This window comes from Oncorhynchus mykiss, chromosome 12 (assembly GCF_013265735.2).
Source record: "Oncorhynchus mykiss isolate Arlee chromosome 12, USDA_OmykA_1.1, whole genome shotgun sequence".
In the NCBI taxonomy this organism is placed as follows: Eukaryota; Metazoa; Chordata; class Actinopteri; order Salmoniformes; family Salmonidae; genus Oncorhynchus; species Oncorhynchus mykiss.
In genome coordinates, this window is record NC_048576.1 from 97,070,431 (window position 1) to 97,085,960 (window position 15,530).

Consider the following 15,530-nt stretch of genomic DNA (forward strand, 5'->3'; position numbering starts at 1 on the left):
TTCTCTTCAAAAAGTAGGTATCTGTTACAAGTTGGACTGCCGGTGTCTCAGCAGTCTGTGTTCTGTTCGGAAGCAGCCCGGTCCTTCAGCAGTCTGTGTTCTGTTCTGAAGCAGCCGGTCCTTCAGCAGTCTGCATTCTGTTCTGAAGCAGCCTGGTCCTTCAGCAGTCTGCGTTCTGTTCTGAAGCAGCCGGTCCTTCAGCAGTCTGCATTCTGTTCTGAAGCAGCCTGGTCCTTCAGCAGTCTGCGTTCTGTTCTGAAGCAGCCTGGTCCTTCAGCAGTCTGCGTTCTGTTCTGAAGCAGCCTGGTCCTTCAGCAGTCTGCATTCTGTTCTGAAGCAGCCTGGTCCTTCAGCAGTCTGCATTCTGTTCTGAAGCAGCCTGGTCCTTCAGCAGTCTGTGTTCTGTTCTGAAGCAGCCTGGTCCTTCAGCAGTCTGCGTTCTGTTCTGAAGCAGCCTGGTCCTTCAGCAGTCTGCGTTCTGTTCTGTGTTCCTTCTCACCTCTTCACCCTGCAGCCCTGTTACCACTAAGATACTTTGATGTTTGGTCAACTCTCAAATGGTACCCTATTCCCTATGTAGAGCACAACTTTATGACAGAGCTCTATGTGACTCAGGTCAACAGTAGTGTACTGTAAAGAACTAGTGTGCTATTTGAGACAGTTGTTGTTGATGTGTATGTGTGAACGTGTACATGTACTGCTGTACTGTCATGTAGGTGATCGAGGACCAATCATCAATACTTTGATCAATTCTTTAATACATCTAATAAGACAAACAGACTGCGGTTGTTTTGTGTCTTGACTGTTGAGTTCCTTCTCCATCACACGCTCAGCCTGAACAACAACAACACATGGGCAAATAACCTTATTCTAGGGAAGCTATAGAACCACCAGGTAGTTACAGTACATAGGACTTACCACGCTTCTATTTTACAAGTATGTACTAAAGAGACAAGAACACACAGATCTTTACCTGCACCTCGTTAGTTAATTAAACTGAGCAGGTACACTAAAGAAAGAGTGGTAAGTAAGAACAGCTAGTTAGAGCAGTAGTTATATAACCCACCACTGTAGTTACTAGACATGTAGTGTGGAAGAGGCCAGGACTATACGTGTAGTGAGGTGTGTGTACATCCCAAAGTACACCCTAAAATACCCCATTGGGCTCTGTTGAAATGTAGCACACTACAAAGTGAATAGAGGGCTATTTGGAAAGCAACAGGTTATGTGTTGTCTTGTCTATTGTAAGGGGGGGGGGGGGGGGGGTAGTTTAGCCTAAGAGGTGGGTTGTCAGTACAGATTGACCAGGCATTGACCTGGAAGGTGTGGCGCTGAGGGAGCAGGGGATTAAAGAGGTTTGAACTGGCAATTCCACCTTTAGACAATTCCCCTCAAAACAAAACAGGGGCAGAAAAAGTGTGTGTGTTGTGTGTCCCTGTCTCAGCTGGTTCCCAGTGTTCCTTAGCTCTCCATGTCGGATCTCCCTGTGTGTGTGTGTGTGTGTGCATGTCAGGGTCTGTGTCCCTGCCCTCCTCTTTTAAGCGTGGGCATTCCTCTCCAACCAAAACAACCGGAACGTTCACACACACACACACTATATGGTCATGTTGTGTGTGACCCGTAGCTGTTAGCCCCTGTTAAGCTGATCATGTTCCTCCACACACACACACACACACACACACACACACACACACACACACACACACACACACACACACACACACACACACACACACACACTGATTCATCATTACACAACCATTGAGCTTTATTTGGTGTTTTATTGGATGTGAAACAACAACTTTGATATGGAAACATCACAGAGGTCTGGGAGAGGTGGAAGAGGTCTGGGAGAGGTGGAAGAGGTCTGGGAGAGGTGGAAGAGGTCTGGGAGTGGTGGAAAAGGTCTGGGAGAGGTGGAAGAGGTCTGGGAGTGGTGGAAGAGGTCTGGGAGTGGTGGAAGAGGTCTGGGAGAGGTGGAAGAGGTCTGGGAGTGGTGGAAGAGGTCTGGGAGAGGTGGAAGAGGTCTGGGAGTGGTGGAAGAGGTCTGGGAGAGGTGGAAGAGGTCTGGGAGAGGTGGAAGAGGTCTGGGAGTGGTGGAAGAGGTCTGGGAGAGGTGGAAGAGGTCTGGGAGTGGTGGAAGAGGTAAGGTCTGGGAGAGGTGGAAGAGGTCTGGGAGTGGTGGAAGTGGTCTGGGAGAGGTGGAAGAGGTCTGGGAGAGGTGGAAGAGGTCTGGAAGTGGTGGAAGAGGTCTGGGAGTGGTGGAACAGGTCTGGGAGTGGTGGAAGAGGTCTGGGAGTGGTGGAATAGGTCTGGGAGTGGTGGAAGAGGTCTGGGAGTGGTGGAAGAGGTCTGGGAGTGGTGGGAGTGGTGGAAGAGGTCTGGGAGTGGTGGAAGAGGTCTGGGAGTGGTGGAAGAGGTCTGGGAGAGGTGGAAGAGGTCTGGGAGTGGTGGAAGAGGTCTGGGAGTGGTGGAAGAGGTCTGGGAGAGGTGGAAGAGGTCTGGGAGAGGTGGAAGAGGTCTGGGAGTGGTGGAAGAGGTCTGGGAGTGGTGGAAGAGGTCTGGGAGAGGTGGAAGAGGTCTGGGAGTGGTGGAAGAGGTCTGGGAGTGGTGGAAGAGGTCTGGGAGTGGTGGAAGAGGTAAGGTCTGGGAGTGGTGGAAGAGGTCTGGGAGTGGTGGAAGAGGTCTGGGAGTGGTGGAAGAGGTCTGGGAGTGGTGGAATAGGTCTGGGAGTGGTGGAATAGGTAAGGTCTGGGAGTGGTGGAAGAGGTCTGGGAGTGGTGGAAGAGGTAAGGTCTGGGAGTGGTGGAAGAGGTCTGGGAGTGGTGGAAGAGGTCTGGGAGTGGTGGAAGAGGTCTGGGAGTGGTGGAAGAGGTCTGGGAGTGGTGGAATAGGTCTGGGAGTGGTGGAATAGGTAAGGTCTGGGAGTGGTGGAAGAGGTCTGGGAGTGGTGGAAGAGGTAAGGTCTGGGAGTGGTGGAAGAGGTCTGGGAGTGGTGGAAGAGGTCTGGGAGTGGTGGAAGAGGTCTGGGAGTGGTGGAAGAGGTCTGGGAGAGGTGGACTAGATATGGGAGTGGTGGAATAGGTAAGGTCTGGGAGTGGTGGAAGAGGTCTGGGAGTGGTGGAAGAGGTAGGTAACCGTGTGTATGTCTATGTACATCTTACTATTAACAAACATCCAGTCTTTAAACATCCACTGTGCCAGGACTTCCACTACAAGACAGAGCTGTACAGCTACGAGAGATTCACAAGTCAGACAGTAAACACAGGAACTATTGCTTTGGGTCAGACACAGCGACATTGTAACTATAATGACCAGGGGCTGTATTTACATCAAGTCTCTCAGGTGTAGGAACGCTGTTCTGGTATCAGGTCCCCATGTCCTGTCCAAATCATCTCATTCGTTGATATTTAAAAGAGCAAACTTATCTCAGATCAGCACGCACTTCCACTCTGAGATGTTTGATACGTGGATACGGCCCCAGATGTCCATCTTCAACAACAAAAAATAAACATTTCCTCTTGACAGCGAATGTACCACCAGATTATGTGTGTTTATACTCAATGAAAGTGAAAGAGTCAAACTAACACATAGAGACACACGTAGTACCAAAACAGACAGCAAATATCAACGGTTCCAGATGGAGAAACACTGACGTTCACACAGACTGGCAGACCACAACACATCATGTCTGTCCCAAATGACACCCTATTCCCTATGTAGTGCACTACGTTTGACCAGAGGCCTATGGGCCCTATTCCCTATATAGTGCACTACGTTTGACCAGAGACCTATGGGCTCTATTCCCTATATAGTGCACTACTTTTGACCAGAGACCTATGGGCCCTATTCCCCATATAGTGCACTACTTTTGACCAGAGGCCTATAGGGTACACTTTCTCGGGAATAGGGTGCTATTTAGGACATATTAAACCCCAGTAAGAACTCTATAGTGCAGTACTGTTGACAGAGGGTCTCTCTATAGTGCAGTACTGTTGACAGAGGGTCCCTCTATAGTCCAGTACTGTTGACAGAGGGTCCCTCTATAGCGCAGTACTGTTGACAGAGGGTCCCTCTATAGTCCAGTACTGTTGACAGAGGGTCCCTCTATAGTCCAGTACTGTTGACAGAGGGTCCCTCTATAGTCCAGTACTGTTGACAGAGGGTCTCTCTATAGTCCAGTACTGTTGACAGAGGGTCCCTCTATAGCGCAGTACTGTTGACAGAGGGTCCCTCTATAGTGCAGTACTGTTGACAGAGGGTCCCTCTATAGCGCAGTACTGTTGACAGAGGGTCCCTCTATAGCGCAGTACTGTTGACAGAGGGTCCCTCTATAGCGCAGTACTGTTGACAGAGGGTCCCTCTATAGCGCAGTACTGTTGACAGAGGGTCCCTCTATAGCGCAGTACTGTTGACAGAGAGTCCCTCTATAGTTACATTTGGACTAAAACCCTACGTGCCATGATTGTGCACTACATAGGCAGCAGGGTTCCACTTGGGATGCAGCCTGTGTTTATAGTGACTGAGCTGAAGGAGGAGGAGGAGAAAGCTCAGTAAAATCACCACTTGTTTGGTTCTAGATTAAAGCTGTGAAACGTTGAGAAAAAAACATGTTTAAAAACCCGTTTTTAAAAGTTTGACGACACACAATCTGTTCTTCTCGTTCGGCTCTACTCTTTTCTTTTGTACAATACCTAACAACATAATCTAACTACGTTATCTAACTACATCATCTAACTACGTCATCTAACTACATCATCTAACTACATCATCTAACTACGTCATCTAACTACGGTATCTAACTACATCATCTAACTACGTTATCTAACTACATCATCTAACTACGGTATCTAACTACATCATCTAACTACGGTATCTAACTACATCATCTAACTACATCATCTAACTACGTTATCTAACTACATCATTTAACTACGTCATCTAACTACATCATCTAACTACGTTATCTAACTACATCATCTAACTACATTATCTAACTACATCATCTAACTACGTAATCTAACTACATCATCTAACTACGTTATCTAACTACGTTATCTAACTACATCATCTAACTACATCATCTAACTACGTTATCTAACTACATCATCTAACTACATCATCTAACTACGTTATCTAACTACATTATCAAACTACGTTATCTAACTACATCATCTAACTACGTTATCTAACTACATTATCAAACTACGTTATCTAACTACGTTATCTAACTACATCATCTAACTACGTTTACAAAGATTTGTTCATTTTTCCTTAACAGCAGAAAAGGCCATAAATATATACACGCAGAAAAACAATTCTGAGATAAATATATATCTAATATATATATATATATATATATATATGCATCAATTTGACAGAAAATTTAAAAAATATTATCTTCACTAGCACAGTATATTTAGTATTTATACTTTTTTCATCACTTGTACAATACAATCTTCACTGTAAAGTTGGCTAGACTAGGCTTGATACGGTATTGTACAGAATCATAATGTGTCCCAAATGGAACGCTGTTCCCTATATGGTGCACTAACTATTGACCTATGGAGGTGAGCCTATGGTCTCTGATCAAAGCACTGCACTACATTGGGAATAGGGTGCCATTTGGGACAACCACAGCAGAAACAGCGGCGGAATTTCCACCATAGACTTGGATAGACAGCTCTAGCGCCACAAAGCCTGTTGTAGCATGGGCAGAGCCCAGGACTTCCACCATTTTGAAGTAGTCAACTGGCTGGGACTTGCTATGGGTTAGAAAAGGATTACAGAAATTCCATCCAGGTCAGTAGGACTGATCAGCCAATGAATTATACTATACTAACATTTTTTTATTTATTTTTATTTTTTTACCTTTATTTAACCAGGCAAGTCAGTTAAGAACAAATTCTTATTTTCAATGACGGCCTGGGAACAGTGGGTTAACTGCCTGTTCAGGGGAAGAACGACAGATTTGTACCTTGTCAGCTCGGGGGTTTGAACTCGCAACCTTCCGGTTACTAGTCCAACGCTCTAACCACTAGGCTACCCTGCCGCAACCATGTCTTTCTACCTGTTCAGACAACACCCTCCAGGGGGCAGTAAATCACCAACCTTGTCTTTATACCTGTTCAGACAACACCCTCCAGGTGGCAGTAAATCACCAACCTTGTCTTTATACCTGGTTCAGACAACACCCTCCAGGGGGCAGTATATCACCAACCTTGTCTTTATACCAGTTCAGACAACACCCTCCAGGTGGCAGTAAATCACCAACCTTGTCTTTATACCAGTTCAGACAACACCCTCCAGGGGGCAGTATATCACCAACCTTGTTTTGATACCAGTTCAGACAACACCCTCCAGGGGGCAGTAAATCACCAACCTTGTCTTTATACCTGGTTCAGACAACACCCTCCAGGGGGCAGTATATCACCAACCTTGTCTTTATACCCGTTCAGACAACACCCTCCAGGGGGCAGTATATCACCAACCTTGTCTTTATATCTGTTCACACAACACCCTCCAGGGGGCAGTACGCACCCTTTCAGTTTGTTCACTGACTCATAGAAAAAGTAGTAGTAGAAACTACTCTAAAATGGAGAAAGCCCTCAATGGCACTGCCCATGCTGTCACAGTAGCCATTATGTAACAGATGTGAAGATGAGCCCTCTATCCAACTCTATGATTTCCACTGACAAGTAAAGTTTGGATCCACTTCCAACTATTTCAAACCACTGATTATCAACAACCGTTAGTTAGTCAACCACTTCAGAGAACATCAGCTATTATTTTTATCAGTTAATGGCTGCATCCCAACTCAAAATATAGCACCCTGTTACCTAAATAGTGCTCTACTTTTGACCAGGGCCCAGTAGTGTACTGTGTACGGAATAGGGTGTCATTTGAACACTGTGAAGAGTAGAGGCATGGTCTCAACCTAGGGACTCGGTCCACTGTACCTGTGTTAGCACCAGTCTGTCAGCACTGAGGCACTACAACCATGCTAGCACCACAGGCACCTGGTAACCCAATACAGCTGGGTTAGGGCACCTGGTAACCTAAAACAGCTGTGTTAGGGCACCTGGTAACCTAAAACAGCTGGGTTAGGGCACCTGGTAACCCAATACAGCCGTGTTAGGGCACCTGGTAACCTAAAACAGCTGGGTTAGGGCACCTGGTAACCCAATACAGCTGTGTTAGGGCACCTGGTAACCCAATACAGCTGTGTTAGGGCACCTGGTAAGCTAATACAGCTGGGTTAGGGCACCTGGAAACATTAAACAGCTGGGTTAGGACATCTGGTAACCCAATACAGCTGGGTTAGGACACCTGGTAACCCAATACAGCTGGGTTAGGACACCTGGTAACCTTAAACAGCTGGGTTAGGGCACCTGATAACCCAATACAGCTGGGTTAGGACACCTGGTAACCCAATACAGCTGGGTTAGGACACCTGGTAACATTAAACAGCTGGGTTAGGACACCTGGTAACATTAAACAACTGGGTTAGGACACCTGGTAACCTTAAACAACTGGGTTGGGACAACGGTTAACCCAGTCAGGTTAGGAGGGGCCAATAGGGTTAGGAGGGGCCCATAGGGAGGAGGGGCCCATAGGGAGGTGGGGTCCATAGGGAGGAGGGGCCCATAGGGAGGAGGGGCCCATAGGGAGGAGGGGCCCATAGGGAGGTGGGGCCCATAGGGAGGAGGGGCCCATAGTCTAAAGTAGTGCACTATATAGGGAATACGGCCCATAGTCTAAAGTAGTGCACTATATAGGGAATAGGGTGCCATTTGGGACACAGTCTCTGGTCACACTGCTAGGGGATTGGGAGGTCAGTCAGGAAGGTGAGGGGGAAGAGAGGCAGCAATTTTGGAGAGCTGAGGACGGTTCATCTTGTTGGCAGGGCCTGATTAATGCAGGGCCTGATAAATGCAGGGCCTGATTAACGCAGGGCCTGATTAACGCAGGGCCTGATTAACGCAGGGCCTGATTAAATGCAGGGCCTGATTAACGCAGGGCCTGATTAACGCAGGGCCTGATTAACGCAGGGCCTGATAAATGCAGGGCCTGATTAATGCAGGGCCTGATTAACGCAGGGCCTGATTAACGCAGGGCCTGATTAACGCAGGGCCTGATTAACGCAGGGCCTGATTAACGCAGGGCCTGATTAACGCAGGGCCTGATTAACGCAGGGCCTGATTAATGCAGGGGCTGATTAATGCAGGGCCTGATTAACGCAGGGCCTGATTAATGCAGGGCCTGATTAATGCAGGGCCTGATTAACGCAGGGCCTGATTAAATGCAGGGCCTGATTAACGTAGGGCCTGATTAACGCAGGGCCTGATTAATGCAGGGCCTGATTAAATGCAGGGCCTGATTAACGCAGGGCCTGATTAACGCAGGGCCTGATTAACGCAGGGCCTGATTAACGCAGGGCCTGATTAAATGCAGGGCCTGATTAATGCAGGGCCTGATTAACGCAGGGGCTGATTAACGCAGGGCCTGATTAACGCAGGGCCTGATTAACGCAGGGGCTGATTAACGCAGGGCCTGATTAATGCAGGGCCTGATTAACGCAGGGCCTGATTAACGCAGGGCCTGATTAATGCAGGGCCTGATTAACGCAGGGCCTGATTAACGCAGGGCCTGATTAAATGCAGGGCCTGATTAACGCAGGGCCTGATTAACGCAGGGCTTGATTAACGCAGGGCCTGATTAAATGCAGGGCCTGATTAATGCAGGGCCTGATTAACGCAGGGCCTGATTAACGCAGGGCCTGATTAACGCAGGGCCTGATTAATGCAGGGCCTGAAAAATAGAAATGTATATATATTTGATTTTTTACTGGATCCTCCAACCGTAGGCCCGGGGCTGAGACAAATATATATTTTTACAGTTAAATTACGTCTTTACTATTAAAATTTGAGCAATGTCTAAGCCACGGCCTATGATTTCTTAATCCGGCCTGCTGGTGGCCTTAACCCTGACCTCTGTCTCCCCTTCCTTCTCTCCCTCTCTCTCTGTGTCCCTCTCTCTTCTCTCTCTGTGTCCCTCTCTCTGTGTCCCTCTCTCTTCTCTCTCTGTGTCCTTATCTCTGGGTCTCTCTGTGTCCCTCTCTCTGTGTCCCTCTCTCGGTGTCCCTCTCTCTCTCTCTCTCTCATCCTCTAACCCCCTTTTCTCACCTCCCTGACATCAAACCCCCGACCTCTAACCTCTAACTCCTGACCCCCTTTCCTACTGTGTACCTCAACACTTTGAGCTTATACCTCTCCTCCTGACATCTAACCCCTAACTTCTAACTCCTGATCCCTCTCCAGCTCTATCATGTGACCTCCAGCGAGGCAGGTGAGACGCGGTCACACTCTGCCCGTGACCGCAGGCTGTGCCACTGTTCCACCGGAGTTCTCTGACTGGCCAACAGGTGGCGCCAGTGGGAGGTCTCAGGAGGACCCGTGGAGAACTGGCCAATCACGATCCTCCCCACAAAATCATTACTGCTCTTCATGTTGTGGCCGTACACTTGAGGGAGGGAGGAGGGGGAGAGAGGGGAAGAGGTAGGGGAGGAGGTAGGGGAGAGAGGAGGGGGGAGAGAGGAGGGGGGAGAGAGGGGGAGAGGAGAGATGTGGGTTAGTTGCATATACAGTTTGAAAGAAATCTGCTTGTATCAGACATTATCCTACACATCATCCTCAGAAAGACATGATCCTACACATCATCCTCAGAAAGACATTATCCTACACATCATCCTCAGAAAGACATGATCCTACACATCATCCTCAGAAAGACATTATCCTACACATCATCCTCAGAAAGACATGATCCTACACATCATCCTCAGAAAGACATGATCCTACACATCATCCTCAGAAAGACATGATCCTACACATCATCCTCAGAAAGACATGATCCTACACATCATCCGCAGAAAGACATTATCCTACACATCATCCTCAGAAAGACATTATCCTACACATCATCCTCAGAAAGACATGATCCTACACATCATCCTCAGAAAGACATGATCCTACACATCATCCTAAGAAAGACATTATCCTACACATCATCCTCAGAAAGACATTATCCTACACATCATCCTCAGAAAGACATTATCCTACACATCATCCTCAGAAAGACATTATCCTACACATCATCCTCAGAAAGACATTATCCTACACATCATCCCCAGAAAGACATTATCCTACACATCATCCACAGAAAGACATTATCCTACACATCATCCTCAGAAAGACATTATCCTACACATCATCCTCAGAAAGACATTATCCTACACATCATCCTCAGAAAGACATTATCCTACACATCATCCTCAGAAAGACATTATCCTACACATCATCCTCAGAAAGACATTATCCTACACATCATCCTCAGAAAGAGGTGAACATGTCAAAATACTACTTCTGCAGAGCAATCATGGTGATTAATGTTAGTAGATGAACATGACATGGACTGGTCCTGATGCAAGACACACACACACACACACACACACACACACACACACACACACACACACACACACACACACACACACACACACACACACACACACACACACACACACACACACACACACACACACACACAGGCACTAGCACTCTACACGTTGGTACATTGTAATATTGTTGTATGGTGGTATTATACAGGTGTACTGGTGTTTTATTTATTTTTTATTTTACCTTTATTTAACCAGGTAGGCTAGTTGAGAACAAGTTCTCATTTACAATTGCGACCTGGCCAAGATAAAGCAAAGCAGTTCGACAGATACAACAACACAGAGTTACACATGGAGTAAAACAAACATACAGTCAATAATACAGTATAAACAAGTCTATATACGATGTGAGCAAATGAGGTGAGAAGGGAGGTAAAGGCAAAAAAGGCCTTGGTGGCAAGGTAAATACAATATAGCAAGTAAAACACTGGAATGGTAGTTTTGCAATGGAAGAATGTGCAAAGTAGAAATAAAAATAATGGGGTGCAAAGGAGCAAAATAAATAAATAAATTAAATACAGTTGGGAAAGAGGTAGTTGATAGGGCTAAATTATAGGTGGGCTATGTACAGGTGCAGTAATCTGTGAGCTGCTCTGACAGTTGGTGCTTAAAGCTAGTGAGGGAGATAAGTGTTTCCAGTTTCAGAGATTTTTGTAGTTCGTTCCAGTCATTGGCAGCAGAGAACTGGAAAGAGAGGCGGCCAAAGAAAGAATTTGTTTTGGGGGTGAACTAGAGAGATATACCTGCTGGAGCGTGTGCTACAGGTGGGAGATGCTATGGTGACCAGCGAGCTGAGATAAGGGGGGACTTTACCTAGCAGGGTCTTGTAGATGACATGGAGCCAGTGGGTTTGGCGACGAGTATGAAGCGAGGGCCAGCCAACGAGAGCGTACAGGTCGCAATGGTGGGTAGTATATGGGGCTTTGGTGACAAAACGGATTGCACTGTGATAGACTGCATCCAATTTGTTGAGTAGGGTATTGGAGGCTATTTTGTAAATTACATCGCCAAAGTCGAGGATTGGTAGGATGGTCAGTTTTACAAGGGTATGTTTGGCAGCATGAGTGAAGGATGCTTTGTTGCGAAATAGGAAGCCAATTCTAGATTTAACTTTGGATTGGAGATGTTTGATATGGGTCTGGAAGGAGAGTTTACAGTCTAACCAGACACCTAAGTATTTGTAGTTGTCCACGTATTCTAAGTCAGAGCCGTCCAGAGTAGTGATGTTGGACAGGCGGGTAGGTGCAGGTAGCGATCGGTTGAAGAGCATGCATTTAGTTTTACTTGTATTTAAGAGCAATTGGAGGCCACGGAAGGAGAGTTGTATGGCATTGAAGCTTGCCTGGAGGGTTGTTAACACAGTGTCCAAAGAAGGGCCGGAAGTATACAGAATGGTGTCGTCTGCGTAGAGGTGGATCAGAGACTCACCAGCAGCAAGAGCGACCTCATTGATGTATACAGAGAAGAGAGTCGGTCCAAGAATTGAACCCTGTGGCACCCCCATAGAGACTGCCAGAGGTCCGGACAACAGACCCTCCGATTTGACACACTGAACTCTATCAGAGAAGTAGTTGGTGAACCAGGCGAGGCAATCATTTGAGAAACCAAGGCTGTTGAGTCTGCCGATGAGGATGTGGTGATTGACAGAGTCGAAAGCCTTGGCCAGATCAATGAATACGGCTGCACAGTAATGTTTCTTATCGATGGCGGTTAAGATATCGTTTAGGACCTTGAGCGTGGCTGAGGTGCACCCATGACCAGCTCTGAAACCAGATTGCATAGCAGAGAAGGTATGGTGAGATTCAAAATGGTCGGTAATCTGTTTGTTGACTTGGCTTTCGAAGACCTTAGAAAGGCATGGTAGGATAGATATAGGTCTGTAGCAGTTTGGGTCAAGAGTGTCCCCCCCTTTGAAGAGGGGGATGACCGCAGCTGCTTTCCAATCTTTGGGAATCTCAGACGACACGAAAGAGAGGTTGAACAGGCTAGTAATAGGGGTGGCAACAATTACGGCAGATAATTTTAGAAAGAAAGGGTCCAGATTGTCTAGCCTGGCTGATTTGTAGGGGTCCAGATTTTGCAGCTCTTTCAGAACATCAGCTGAATGGATTTGGGAGAAGGAGAAATGGGGAAGGCTTGGGCGAGTTGCTGTTGGGGGTGCAGTGCTGTTGACAGGGGTAGGAGTAGCCAGGTGGAAAGCATGGCCAGCAGTAGAAAAATGCTTATTGAAATGTTCAATTATGGTGGATTTATCAGTGGTGACAGTGTTTCCTATCTTCAGTGCAGTGGGCAGCTGGGAGGAGGTGTTCTTATTCTCCATGGACTTTACAGTGTCCCAGAACTTTTTTGAGTTAGTGTTGCAAGAAGCAAATTTCTGCTTGAAAAAGCTAGCCTTGGCTTTTCTAACTGCCTGTGTATAATGGTTTCTAGCTTCCCTGAACAGCTGCATATCACGGGGGCTGTTCGATGCTAATGCAGAACGCCATAGGATGTTTTTGTGTTGGTTAAGGGCAGTCAGGTCTGGGGAGAACCAAGGGCTATATCTGTTCCTGGTTCTAAATTTCTTGAATGGGGCATGTTTATTTAAGATGGTTAGGAAGGCATTTTTAAAAAATATCCAGGCATCCTCTACTGACGGGATGAGGTCAATATCCTTCCAGGATACCCCGGCCAGGTCGATTAGAAAGGCCTGCTCGCTGAAGTGTTTCAGGGAGCGTTTTACAGTGATGAGAGGAGGTCGTTTGACCGCTGACCCATTACGGATGCAGGCAATGAGGCAGTGATCGCTGAGATCTTGGTTGAAGACAGCAGAGGTGTATTTAGAGGGGAAGTTGGTTAGGATGATATCTATGAGGGTGCCCATGTTTAAGGCTTTGGGGAGGTACCTGGTAGGTTCATTGATAATTTGTGTGAGATTGAGGGCATCAAGTTTAGATTGTAGGATGGCTGGGGTGTTAAGCATGTTCCAGTTTAGGTCGCCTAGCAGCACGAGCTCTGAAGATAGATGGGGGGCAATCAGTTCACATATGGTGTCCAGAGCACAGCTGGGGGCAGAGGGTGGTCTATAGCAGGCGGCAACGGTGAGAGACTTGTTTTTAGAGAGGTGGATTTTTAAAAGTAGAAGTTCAAATTGTTTGGGTACAGACCTGGATAGTAGGACAGAACTCTGCAGGCTATCTTTGCAGTAGATTGCAACACCGCCCCCTTTGGTAGTTCTATCTTGTCTGAAAATGTTGTAGTTTGGAATTAAAATGTCTGAATTTTTGGTGGTCTTCCTAAGCCAGGATTCAGACACAGCTAGAACATCCGGGTTGGCAGAGTGTGCTAAAGCAGTGAATAGAACAAACTTAGGGAGGAGGCTTCTAATGTTAACATGCATGAAACCAAGGCTATTACGGTTACAGAAGTCGTCAAAAGAGAGCGCCTGGGGAATAGGAGTGGAGCTAGGCACTGCAGGGCCTGGATTCACCTCTACATCGCCAGAGGAACATAGGAGGAGTAGAATAAGGGTGCGACTAAAAGCAATAAGAATTGGTCGTCTAGAACGTCTGGAACAGAGAGTAAAAGGAGGTTTCTGGGGGCGATAAAATAGCATCAAGGTATAATGTACAGACAAAGGTAAGGTAGGATGTGAATACAGTGGAGGTAAACCTAGATATTGAGTGATGAAGAGAGAGATATTGTCTCTAGAAACATCATTGAAACCAGGAGATGTCATTGCATGTGTGGGTGGTGGAACTAATAGGTTGGATAAGGTATAGTGAGCAGGACTAGAGGCTCTACAGTGAAATAAGCCAATAAACACTAACCAGAACAGCAATGGACAAGACATATTGACATTAAGGAGAGGCATGCTTAGTCGAGTGATCAAAAGGGTCCAGTGAGTGGAGAGGTTGGTTGAGGGTCACGGCGATTTAGACAGCTAGCCAAGCCAACCGGTAGCAAGCTAGCATAGGATGGAGTCTGTTGTTAGCCACCTCTTGCGTTCGGTCAGTAGATTAGTGGGGTTCCGTGAGGTAGAGGGGATTAATCCAAATCACACAACAACAACAAAAATAAGAACAATAGATATAGTTATAGAGGCCCGAGAAGAAAACATAATAATAATAAAAATAAATAAATTGTCCGATTGTCTATTCAGATAGCAGCCGGTAAGACAGCTAACGGTTAGCGGGCCGCAGATGGGCGTTCAGGTAACGTCGCGACAGAGGAGCCATCCGGATCTCCTTCAGGTAGATAACGTCGGCAGTCCAGTTGTGAAGGCCCGGTGGGGCTCCGCGTAGGCAGTGAAACGGGTCCGGATAGGTGACTGCAGCCCAGGAGTGAATGATGGAACTCAGGAGTGATTGACGGAGCTGGCTAGCACCGGAACAATCGATGTTTGCTCCGGAATCGACGAAAGCCGACTGTCACACGGATAGCAGCTAGCTAGCTGTGAGATCCGGGTATGAATGTCCAGAGAGCAGTTGAAATCCAGGGACATGGAGAGAAAAATTGGTCCGGTATGTTCCGTTCCGAGTCGCGCTGCGCCGTACAAAACTGGCGATAGATTTTCGAGCTAAAGGATAGCTGATGACCACAAACCGTGGTTAGCTGAATACTAACGATTTGCCAGTAAAGAAGCTAACTAGCTTCTGATTAGCTTCTGGATTAGCTTCTGGGCTAGCTCCTGGCTAGCTTCTGGCTAGTTTCTGGCTAGCTTCTTGGAGTTTCTGGCTAGCTTCTTGGAGGATTACAGATCTGAGGTAAATAATAATTTTTTATAAATATAAATCGGTGAGGCTGGTTGCAGGAGAGTGTTTAGAAGATGAGTTGATGGAATATAAAAATAAAATGTATGTGAAAAAAGTTGTAAATATATATATATACAGGACACGACAAGACGAGGACAAAAGACGTCTGAACTGCTATGCGATCTTGGAGAGAGAGTGATAATGTGTAATAATGTTATATAATGTACTGTTTTATCTTTTGTTTTATATGTAAAGTAAGTGCCTTAATGTGTTTGGACCCCAGG

The 15,530-nt window shown here is 46.7% G+C and overlaps 1 protein-coding gene across 1 annotated transcript in view; it reads right to left on the bottom strand.

Moving 5' to 3' along the window:
• Positions 1-7,680: 7,680 nt before the first annotated feature.
• The window catches only part of LOC110515892 (synaptotagmin-17-like), a 59,024-nt gene continuing 51,174 nt past the window's right edge, over positions 7,681-15,530 (bottom strand). The window contains exon 11 of the mRNA XM_036939397.1: positions 7,681-9,522. Within this exon, the coding sequence (XP_036795292.1) occupies positions 9,326-9,522 (197 nt within the window). The 3' untranslated portion in view covers positions 7,681-9,325. The remainder of the gene's footprint in view (positions 9,523-15,530) is intronic.